General features: G+C 40.3%; 1 protein-coding gene across 1 annotated transcript in view; it reads right to left on the reverse strand.

Moving 5' to 3' along the window:
* metrn (meteorin, glial cell differentiation regulator) overlaps positions 1-11713 on the reverse strand; it is a 43539-nt gene extending 31826 nt beyond the window's left edge. Inside the window, exons 1-2 of the mRNA XM_059979599.1 lie at positions 11349-11713; positions 8247-8686 (exon numbers count right to left, since the gene is read on the reverse strand). Of these exons, the coding sequence (XP_059835582.1) occupies positions 8247-8686; positions 11349-11449 (541 nt within the window). The 5' untranslated portion in view covers positions 11450-11713. The remainder of the gene's footprint in view (positions 1-8246; positions 8687-11348) is intronic.
* Between the last annotated feature and the right edge of the window lie 725 nt (positions 11714-12438).

A 12438-nucleotide genomic window follows, 5' to 3' on the forward strand; every position in this document is an offset into this window, starting at 1 on the left:
CATACTGTCTCTGATTCCTTAATGTCATTGATATGTTTTCATCTCCAGATACTACCCAGTCTGCTTAGTTATGCCCTTAAGTCTGTTTGTATTTAGTTGTTGTTTTTCTGTACACTTATTTTATTGATAAATCATCAATTTTAATCATTTCCATGCCATTGATCATCAGACACCCAAACAAATAGCTGCTTTAATCTATTAAAGACATCTTCATACACTAGAGCTAGGACCTGTGGTTTCACTTTAAGGACACTTTAAGGATTTTGTTGTTTCATGCACTCCATATTTATTGCTATTTATTATTTGTTGTTCATTGATCCTGTTACAGTTACTGTTCGATAAGTATGCTCACAGGAAAAAGACTGAGGGTTGTATATGACACGCATGTACTCTGATAATAAATTTTACTTTGAACTTTGCTTAAAGATCAAACAGATAGTTCTCCATTCCCAATCATTTTTTCTAGAATTTGTTGCAATATTGTTGGGCTCTAGGTTGGTACTTCTCATGCAGCATATCTGAACTTACCCAATATCCTTTCCCACAACTCCATTTCACACAGAGCGACTCTTGGGTTCCAAACAAGATGGTATCGTATTAATGATGAGATCCAGTGATTGTTTAAACTTTGTGCATCAAGCAGTCCAGTTTACCATAAGACCATAAGATAACAAGACATAGGTGCAAAATTAGACCATTTGGCCCATCAAGTCTGCTCCACCATTTCATCATGGCTGATCCAATTTTCCTCTCAGCCCCAGTCTCCTGCCTTTTCCCTATATCTCTTCATGCACTGACCAATTAAAAATCCATCAACTACTGCTTTAAATATACTTAAAGACTTAGCCACCACAACTGCCTGTGGGAAAGAATTCAATAGATTTATCATTCTCTGGCTAAAGAAATTCCTCCTCATCTCTGTTCTAAAAGGATGCCCCTCTATTCTGAGGCTGTGTCATTTGGTCTTAGCGTCTCCCACCATAGGAAACATCCTCTCCACATCCACTCTATCAGAGCCTTTCACCATTTGATAGGTTTCAATAGTTCATTCTTCTGAATTCCAGAAAATACAGGCCCAGAGCCATCAAACACTCTTCATGTGACAAGCCATTTAATCCTGGAATCATTTTTGTAAACCTCCCTTGAACCCTCTCCAGTTTCAGCACATCCTTTCTAAGATAAGGGGCCAAAAACTGCACACAATACTCGAAATGAGGCCTCACCAGTGCTTTATAAAGTCTCAACATTATATCCTTGCTTTTATATTCATGTTCTCTTGAAACGAACGCTAACATCGTATTTGACATCCAGAAGTTCCCTTTATACCCACTCTTTGCCTCCTGCCAGTCACCCACTGCTCCATCCACGCTAAAATCTTTCCTGTAATACCGTGGGCTCATAGATTGGAAAGCAGCCTCATGCGTGGCACCTTGTCAAAGGCCTTCTGAAAATCCAAGTACACAACTTCAACTGATTGTCTATCCTGCTTGTTATTTCTTCAAAGAATTCTAACAGATTTGTCAAGCAAGATTTTCCCTTGAGGAAACCATGCTGACAATGGCCTATTTTATCATGTGCTTCCAAGACCTCATCCTTAATAATCAACTCCAACATCCTCCCACCCACTGAGATCAGACTAATTGGTCTATAGTTTCCTTTATTCTGCCTCTCTCCCTCCTTGAAGAGTAGAGTAACATTCGCAATTATCCAGTCTTCTGGAACTGTTCCAAAATCTAGTGATTCTTGAAAGATCAATACCAATGCCTCCACAATCCCTTCAGCCACCATTTCAGCACCCTGGGGTGTATATCATCTGGTCCAGGTGACATATCTACCTTCAGACCTATCAGTTTCCAAAGAATCTTCTCTCTAGTTATGGCAACCTAATGAACCCCTGTCACCTGGAACTTCCACCACACTGCTAGTGTCTTCCATATTGACGACAAATACAAAAAACTTATTCAGTTCATCCACCATTTTCTTGTCTCCCATTACTACCAATCCAGGATAATTTTCTAGCAGCTTGATATCCACTCTCGGCTCTCTTTAACACTTCATATATCTGACAAAACTTTTGGTATCCTCTTTAATATTATTGTCTAGCAACTTTTGTATTCCATCTTTACCTTTTTAATAATTTTTTTAGTTGGCTTTTGTTGGTTTTTAAAAGCTTCCCAATCTTCTAACTTCCCACTAATTGTTGCTCTATCATATGCCTTCTCTTTTGCTTTTAGGCTGGCTTTGACTTCTTTTGTCAGCCACAATAGAGTCTTCTTTCATTTAGAATACATCTTCCTCCTTGGGATGTATATAATCCTGTGCTTTCCAAATAGTGTCCAGAAATTCCAGCCATTGCTGCTCTAGCCAACTCCTCTCTCATGCCTCTGTAATTTCCTTTACTCCACTGTAATACTGATGATATGAACATTTACAATGATACAAAAGTTATTCACAAATCTTTGTTGAAACAGTAGTTCAAAATCTATTTTTTTCTATCGATAGAACAGTTCAATTTTTCAACAATTCTCTCTGTGGATTTTGGATGTCAGAGAGTAAAAGGAGGACAAACACAGTTTTAGTTTCACATATAAGTAATCTGGAATTTCTAATTACAATCGTTCCCATCAGAACTCATTTCCCCTGAAATTTAGTATTTTGTTGTGTAGCCATTGCACTCCACTCAGCACCAGTGCCATCCCCAGATCTTCTGTTGAGGCTAAAGTGCAACATAGATGGATATTTGAGAAAATAATATAAACTAAGAGGTTCTCTCATATGGTTTTCATTTTACAAACTGCCAGGGCCCAAAATTTGATTAACTTATTTTTCTAAATTCTTACTGGATAAAGCAAGCTGCAGAAAAAAATATCACTGGAGTTTTGAGGCCAAGTTTAGTTGCATACAAGGGAGCCCCAGCATCTTTTGCAGTGAAGAATGTAAATAAAGGAACTCCATACCCATCTTCGCCACAATGTTTGATATTAAATATACAAATATGATGCAGAGCATGGCAGAAATGCTGAGCCAAGGAGAAGAAGATGCATTGCAATGGACAAACAACTCAGAAACTGGTGTTCACATTGCATTTATAAAATTCCTTTGGAATCAGTTCAGGTATGTAAACCCATACCAACTATCTTCTGCAAGTCCTTGGAGACAATGCCTAGTTACTGCAGATGGCCAAAAGGTGGAAAAGTGGAGCATCCAGGTTAAAATCCAGGTTAATAAGCAAAAAAAAATAATAATTTAATTTTGATGTTGAACTACCAAAAAAAGGTTGGCAAAATCTTAAAATTAATATCTTGTGCAATCACCATATGCTGAATGAGCAAGAGAATGAACAGGTCCATTTTCTGGATTATTACTGCTCTTACCTGGTTCAAAGGACCTGTAAACTATAAACACAGAATTTTCCAGTTCTGTGAGTACAACCTCTACACTGCAGCTTCCTAATAGCCTTTCATGGAAAAATTGGAGAAACAATGGGAAGCCCGAAAGATCATGACTGCTTTCGATGTTTTTCTCCACAGAATACAAGTTGAGGACCAGAGCACACAAGGAGGACTATGGTCTGGTTGCAGGTCAAAGAAACCAGGCAGATTAATGGTTTGGCATAGTCTAGATGGCCCAAAGGACCTTTTTCTGTGCTGTAGTGTTCTATGACTCTAATGTAATACATTATATTAATAGTGGGGAGATGATGTCCTCTATACATTGTTTGAAATATACTTATATACACTTATAAAGGAACACTGCCCATGACACACAATTCTTTATGTCAAGAAGACCCAACATAGATTTGGAGGAAAAGAACCACTTCATTGAGAATCTTCACTCCATCCTCCAAAACAGCCAGGATCTGTCAGTGTTCAGCAATTTTAATTCTGCTTCCCATTCCCACATGGACATGTCTGTGCAAAGCCTCTTATACTACCATGTTGAGGCCAGACACAGATGTGAGAAGCAACACCTCATATTCTGCCTTGGTAGTCTCCAACCTGATGGCAATAATAGCCATCTCTCTAAATCTTGGTAACCAATCCCTATGTTACCCTCTCTTTTATTTTTCCTGGCTTCTTTGCCCCTCCTGCATTCTCACATCCTGTCTATCATCTACACCTTCCTTCTTGCTGTTCCCCAACTCCTTTCATTTATTCCATGGTCTACTGTCCCCTTCTTCTTTAATCCGTTGCCTCTTCCACCTATCACCTTCCAGCTTCTCATATCACTCCTTTTTTCTGTCTTTGCCACCTTCCTTCCTTACCCTCTTACCTGAACTCACCTATCACCTGCCAGCTGCAGATCTTCCCTACCCTTTCATTCTGCCCATTTTCTTTCCAATCCTAATAAAGGGGTTTAGCCCAGAACATCAACTTTTCATTTCCCTGACCAGCTAGGTTCCTCCAACTTTTTTTGTATGACACTTACAAAGGATGATTTTACAAATCAATCAAGATCTCTTAATACTTCATGATAAAACAGGTTTTGGAGTTTTATACTTAAAATTGCGCACAGATCACTTCAGATTGTGTCTGTTTCAAGTGTCCAAAACAGCCTAGAATTTTAAAACAATGCTCACTTGGCATTTTGAATTTCAGCTACTTTAATGAAAATTTAAAATGATCTGCTCCATAAAATTTATTCTACCTTTATCTTGTAAAATTAAAATCCAGAACGATATTAATGGAGCATTATTTTAAAAAAACAAACTAGGGCAACATGACAAAATACTTTACAATCACCATGGCAACTATACTAATCTTAATCTTTCAAGCTTCTGAATAAACGACAGTCTTACACTGGGCTCAACACACTGGGCTTTTGTCTGTACCACCACAAAGGTGCTATTGGAGGTTATTAACACAAGAGCATTCTTGACCCTCAATCCACCTGCATTTTTCTTCCATCCTTGAACTTGTTTTTAGAGAATTCTGTGTGTGTGAGCCATGTAAAAACCAAACTGTGGGGAAATATAAATGTCAGAACTCCCCATCTTCAAGTTGGTGTCCAGATGTTCCTGGCTGAACCCATTGGGCTTCAGTGAACAGTTGAAGATTTTAACCTCTAACTATACATAATACAACATGAAAACAGCTAGTGTGACTCATTGCATAAAATAATAATCATAGGCCACAGAAACTACTACTGCCAAGTTTTCGGTCATGTTTAGTCTTTAAAGTAGTTTTAAATCAAATTGACTCAGACCTCATTCTTACGAATTTTACAATGCCTTTTGAGAAATATTTCTATTTCTCAAGTTAATGAATACTCAAAACTTCGTAGCATTGTAATGGCATGGCAAATGTAACCAATAGAATGCATTATTAAACTCACAACTTTAAATACTCTCCAGGGGTGAACTGGAGTTTGTTCCTAACACAATGGTTTCATGATGTTGTTTTTGCTTCTAAAAGCAACTCAGCCAAGAATTGTTGATAACTTTGACCTGAAGAGCTTAAATTTCAGGTTAAAACAGAAAATACTGGAAAAAGAACTCAGGCTAAATCTATGGGGAAAATGAATGTTAATGTTTAACTCAAAGATGTCTGTCTGACCTAACAAGTACTTTGTTTCTATTTTAGTTTTCCAGAATTCCTTTTTTTTATTTTTGCCTTCCATTCTACAGGGAGTCAGAACAAGCAAGTTAGAGGTCACAGGAAAGACAAACACAACAGTTCTGCTGATTCAACCGTGACTTCTGCTGATACTGGAAATCCAGAGCAACACACACAAAATTCTGAAGGAACTCAACAGGTCAGGCAGCATCTATGGAGAGGAATAAGCAGTTGATATTTTGGGTTGAGGCCCTTGTTTCAAACTGAAATGTTGACTGTTTATTTCTCTCCAAATGTTTTCTTCTTCCATTCTACTTAACAAAACTACTTTTCAATTCAATTTCTCCTCTGCACCTGTGAACTTCTGCCTTCCACTTCCCATACTCCCACTGTCCTCCCACAACGTGGAAAACAAGTCTACTACTGTTAAATCATGAACCTAACTGGGAGAATTCTCCAAATATCATCAAATTCATGAACACTTTAATGAGGCCATTATGAATGCTTGCAACATCGTTCCTTTCAGATGTTGATGAATGCATCCTAGCATTCTCTTTTTATGCAAGGTGGTTTACTTCATGAATGATAGATACACCTCATTATTGATTACACAAGACTGAGCCAACAATCTATGTTTTACAAAAAGAAAATTGCTTAACTACCCCACACTGGTCTATAAACATTGGTCCCTTAGAAGAGACCAGGGAAAAAAAAATGTCAAAGGTTCTAAATTAATTTGAATTGAGCTTCAGCATAAACTGAATTAAAAACACCCACAGAACAATAATCAAAGGGTTACAAAGAAGAAGAAGCAAAAAAAATCTCCAGCATTGGGCAAAAAAATACCAGGCAAACTAATGTCTAAAGACCAACAAAACCCACTGGACTTGGTGGCCTGCATCCTAGGGTTTCAATGGAAGAAACTGAAGAAGGCAATAGATATGTTAATTGCCGTCCACCAAAATTCCCTAGAGAAGTCCTAGAAGATTGAAAAACTGAAAATGTAACACTGTTATACGAGAGAGAAAGACAAACCAGGAAACTATTGGCCAGTAGGTCTAATATTTACTATTGAGAAATATTGGAACAATTATTAAATAGATAATAGCAGCATTTAGAAAATTATAAGACAATCAAGCAGATTAGTGATCTTATAAAAGTGAAATGGGTTTGAGCAATTTACTAGAATATTTTGAGAATGTAACAAGGAGGGAAGGCAAAGGGTGTACTGCATTTAAATTTCCAGAAGGCCACCTGAAAGAGCTCAAGGCATTAGGGGTATTATTCGGGCATTGATCAGGGATTGACTAACATAAGTCAGGATAATGTGGCCCTTTTATAATAGTCATCAGTAACTAGTGGATTGGGTACCATAGGATCAAATTGGGGTCATCAGCTTTTTACTTCCTATATGGACAACTTGGATGAAGGACTGAAGGCACTATAGCCACATTAGTGATGATACAAAATAAGTAGGTTATTAGGCTGTGAGGAGAACATAGAGAGTTTGAAAGGGGATATAGACAGGTGAGGTGAGTGGGCAGGCTGGTAGATGGTGAAAATGTGAGCTTATTCACTTTGGAATTAAATAAGGAAAAATAACATTATTTTAGTAACTCCAAAATATTTTGATACAAACCAATCTAAGGCTCCTGATACATGAAACAAAATATTAGTGTGCAGGTACAGCAAGTAGTTAAGAAAGATGATAGATTGCTGGTATGTACTGCAAGGGTGAGTATAAAAGCAGAAGAGTTTTGTTGCAGGTTTACAGGCCCTGCTGACACCATATGAGGAGTACTGCATGCAGTTTAGTTTACCCCATTAAAGAATAATATCATCAGAAACAACACTGTGAGGGGTTTACTGGATTGATGCGTGTGATGAGAGGTTGAGTCTCCACTCATTAGAGCTCAATGAGGGGAGATGTAAGATTCTGAGGGGCATTAATTGAGTAGACACCAAGAGAAATTTCTCCCTAGTGGAGGTATCTAGCTAGAATTTGGGGGATTGTTTCAAAATAAAGTGATCATCTATTTAAGATGAAAGTAAGTAGAAACTTTGGAGGGTTATGAATCTCCTGGTCCTTTGCTCCAGAGATCTTTGGAGGCAGAGTCCTTGATTATGTTCAAGAGGGAGGCTGGCTGTCTAATCTATGGATGTCAGTGGCAGGAAAGGATTGTTAAAGTCAACATTGGATCAGCCATGACCTTATTGTATGGCAGAGCAGGTGTTCACTGGTTTAATCCGACTCCATATTCAGAATCAGAATCAAGTTTATTATCCCTGCCTTCTGTTATTACATTTGTTCTTTTCTCTTAACCTCCCATGTAATGTACAATACACAATCAACAACAGTTCATTGGTTCTACCAGATCTGAAGTTCTCCTGTTTTCCCAAAAGTAACTATAGCAGCGAATACCTCAATAGTCCTGAGAACTACAAGATCACAGGATAATGCAGAATGTTTCACTTTCTATAAAAGGGTCACCGCCTCACCACTGGACTCTGAAAATTCTCTGTAGTTGCTGACAGTTTTATAGATAAGAGGGCCGAGTGATTTGATTACCAGGCTCCTTATAAAATGACAGGAGGTTTGGGAGGACAGAGTAAACCGCTGCTTCAATGACAGGTACCAAGATCCCCACTGGGGTCAATCCAACACATCTACTTGAAAGCAAGGCGCCTTACTTTCAGCCTGTTGTGGGAGCAGTGCCCCGGAACTCCAGTCTCCGCGGAGGTCGTACTTAAAGGCAGCAATCCTGCGACTGATGTCCCGCTGCAGTGTGGATTGGATGAAGAGCGCCACCCTCTCGCCGGCCATGCGACTGAAGCAATGAACTTTGGGCTCGGCTCCCTCCTCCTCCTCGTCTCCCTGCCGATCTCGGACCAGCAGCTGCAGTTCTGCACCCTGCTCCAGGTAGATCTGCGCCCCCCGAAAGTTCTCGGCCGGCTTGATGCACGCCGTGATGCGACCGAAGTTACCTCGGGTCGTCGACGAGGCTGGCCCCGACGGAAGCCGGGGAGAGAGGCTCAGTCGCAGCGCTCCCACTGGGTACAGCCATTCCACGTCCCCTTCGGCACAGTGAAGGAAGATCTGCTCCACGCTCCCGGGCTCCAGGGACAGGCCGCTGCGGCAGAACACAAGCATGTCAATGAGAGGGAAAAAAACACTTCTACACATCAGCTACCGTCCAACACGGTGGAATTATGTGTCCCACTATTATTCATGGAATCATACAGCATGGAAACTGGCCCTTCGGCCCACCCGGTCAATACCCGCCAAGATCTTAGCTCGTCCCAAATACCCGCGTTTGACCGATATTCTTCTAAACTTTGCCTATCCTAGTGTCTTAAATGTTGATAATATACCTGCTTCAACTACATCCTCCGACAGACCATTCTACATAACCGAACGCCCTCCGGGAGGAAGTTGCCATTCGCGTTGACATTAAATCTCTCCCTCTCACTTTAAACCCCTGCCCTCTAGTTTTTGATTCCTGAGTGCAGGCATTCACACTATCTGCGACCATGGGAATTGATTACAATCCCCAAAAATAAGTACCTTTCGTCCTTCCTGGCGGTGCTATCCTGCTCTTTCCTCATCCCTTGCAGACTTCAAGTTTAGTCCATTGAAAGGAGAACTGAAGCGTTTCAGACTGGGTGCCCCGCTATTTAAAGGCACGTCCCCAACATTTCTGTACTTTAACTCTTTTCTTTAATAAGAGTTGATAGAGTGGGCTGGAAATCAAGGCAGAAATTGGAGCGGAATGGAAAACGGGGATCACCGTGACTCCTAATTTGTTATTATTATTGACTTCGATCTACGGATCACGCGGAACTTGGGAATTCTGTAGATAACGGAGAGCGTAGAAAATTATTGCAAGAACAAAGGATGAATGGCTTTAGTGGCGGGTGAAATTTACGGAAATGTGAAGTGATCTTCCTTCTGCAAAAGGGCAGGAGACAGTGTAAACTCACTTGTTTTAGAGGCCGTGCGAGTCTATATCGAACGTGGTTCATAGAATGATTGTTAACTAAACCAGACCCTAGGTAGTATAAATGCACAGGATACAAAAGCAGGGAACTTGCAATGAACCTATCACAAGAACTGCCCAACACAATATGGAATATTACATTGTATTCTGATCGTGTATGTGAAAGTGCTGGAGAGGAGTGCAGATAAAATAGTGGAATGTTTCCAGGGAGAGGGATTTCAGCCGTAGAGTTCAACTGGAAATGTTGAAATCTCTGTTCTTGGAGAAAGTATAAGAGGACATCTAGCAGGTATATAGACCCTTGATATCCAAGATAGAGTTAGTTGTTCCCACCAGTACCTGGGAAACAGAGTTAGGGGCACACGGAAAAATAGCGACTCGTAGCTCACTATCTCCAGGGATGATGGAAACCCGATCTCTACAGTTAGATGGGACTCGAGAAGGAATAACTACAGGGCCATTGGAGAGAGAGGTGTGAAGCGACATGTTTATTACTAAGAGTCGGCATTGACTAGAGGGACGGAACGACCTCTGCTGACTTCCCACCCGCTCCATGAATTGCAAACTTCCATCCAATCTGTCCCCAGCTTTCGATGTTTAATTGATCTTCTGTCGAAACAACTATGGAAACCTTTATTGATGCAAATCATCGATTCCACCTGCATTTGTTGCTTCGGGCCGTTCAAAGAGATAAAAACGCATTAGGCTTAAAATATGTTCACATCTCAATCAGCACTATCTATTTCGCAGTCCGAACTTTATGACTGTTCCTTCAGATCCTATTCCCTGATGAACGGAGCTCACCATCGAAACTCGAGGAACTCGAGACAAACAGTTAAATAGAATAATCAATATAGCCAAGAGGAACCCACCTCCCCGCAGGTTTTAATCTGGTGTCTTTAACTCAACACCCAAATGTGCGCCACCCCATCACCATCCACCGCATAAAGATATTTTTGAACAAAATAAATTTATAACACGAATAAAGTGGGGAGTCAGTCCCACGATCGGGAGAGAGAGGACAGATTGCGTGGGGTTCCGCTACTGTCAAGCGCATCGCAGCACTTAATCGAAAAGACAATTGTAACAATAAGAGTGCGCGCCAAATATATAACAAAGGGTTCCAATTTTAATACAACGCCGTGCTTCTCCACAAATGGTCGAAAACAATAATCGTAGTCGAGTTCAGGACCCTCACGCTGAGCTCAAATAATGTGCTAAGTTGTTTTCGACATTATAAAGTTCTATATTGATACAAAAGCCCGTCTGTTTCGAGCAATGTGAACAAATAGCATCGGGAACTGACAAGGTAGGAATGTGGGGGAGTAACATCCAACAATCGTTTAATGGAAGCCAAACTTTTCTTTGCAACATCTGATACAATCCAGACAGACGTGCAATTCCCTGACACATCTCATCAGGTTGAAGGTGATCGGTAACAGTTTACCGCAGGGATACAGGAAGCATTAATAACGCTGGCGATATTTGACTCCTTGTTATTACTTTCAAACGCGGTCAATGTAAGGAACTCTGGAGGAGTGCGCGTACTTTCTCAGAGATCATTTCATTTCTCGTGACACAGAAAAACAGTTAAAAACTTATTAATTTGATATAACCACTAACAAGGGGTTCCGCAAACACGGTTGAGAAGTTTACGCTGATGGCAGGGGGCGCAGTTTCTAAAGAACTTCAAAGCCACTTTTTGTCCCGTTCACGACTGTTAATGAAACATCCCAATAAAATCGGATATTCCAACTGATTCACATTGTGGTAAATTAATAAAATAGCCCCATACCTTCCTTTCCAATTGCATTGATCTACAGAGTAATTGGAATAGCCCGTTTTCAGCAGGGACAGTAGAAAAGTCCAAAGTGCAAAAGGAGTGATCAAAGTCATCTTCAAGCCCAGAAACGTAATCCTGAGTTAAACAACTGGAAAATTTATAAGAAGAGATAACCAGAGAGAAAGGTGGTGAATCCCACAGCAAAACGCGGGCATACTTGATATTCCGCTGGAGAAATAGGCTGCGCTCTGCCTGTCCCGACCTTTCACTGTCCTCTCATTCCTCAGGGTCAAACCTCTTTCACTGACATACACTGACCAGACTGCACCGCCTGTTAACTTTTGTTCCAGTGTCCGGACCTTCCTGGCCAATCAACCCGCAAAGGTGGCAGTCTTTTGCTGCTGACAGCCTATTAGCGGGCGAAGCAGGTTTTACCGGAGACACGCCCCTATACGTGACGTCACCGGCGGCACTCACATGGATTTTTAAAAGGGCAATGTAGACTTAGATCGTCCTTCAGAACGAGTTTCTTTTATTGCTGTCTCAGTAAAAAAAATTCGCAGAGATCAAGTTCTTTAAAATCATTTTAATGCCTTATCAGCTACATTGAACAAATTCCGACTCATCTATTTCTGAAGACTGCAAAGGTATTATTCTCTAAGGAAGATTCTTTGAGTGCCATATCTGCTTCCAAGAAAATAACCTCTAATAATATTATCTAGATTTTTTTACATTAACAAATATGCTCCGGGCACAATGCTTGTTGTAGCTTGAAGAAGTAGCTAATAAAATTCATATGTAAATTCCATTCCGTCAACGGAATCTCGCCTTATATCGAATACCAAAATATTAAAGTATCTTCAGAAGATTACACATAAATTAATCCCATTTTGATCTATCATAAATCTACGCGACATCACGTTGCAGAGCCCAGTATTCTAAGTTTAACGTGACATGCTTTTCCAAGTAATCATTGCATATTTTTCCTTTTTACACCTGATAGTCGGTGATTAAACTGAAACGGGCATTTATATATAAAAACCCCGTTTTCCCATGCTAACGCTTTTAAAGAAGACAGTTTGCTGCCTTTACACCGACCAAG

The sequence above is a fragment of the Hypanus sabinus genome, chromosome 9, assembly GCF_030144855.1.
Source record: "Hypanus sabinus isolate sHypSab1 chromosome 9, sHypSab1.hap1, whole genome shotgun sequence".
NCBI lineage: Eukaryota > Metazoa > Chordata > Chondrichthyes > Myliobatiformes > Dasyatidae > Hypanus > Hypanus sabinus.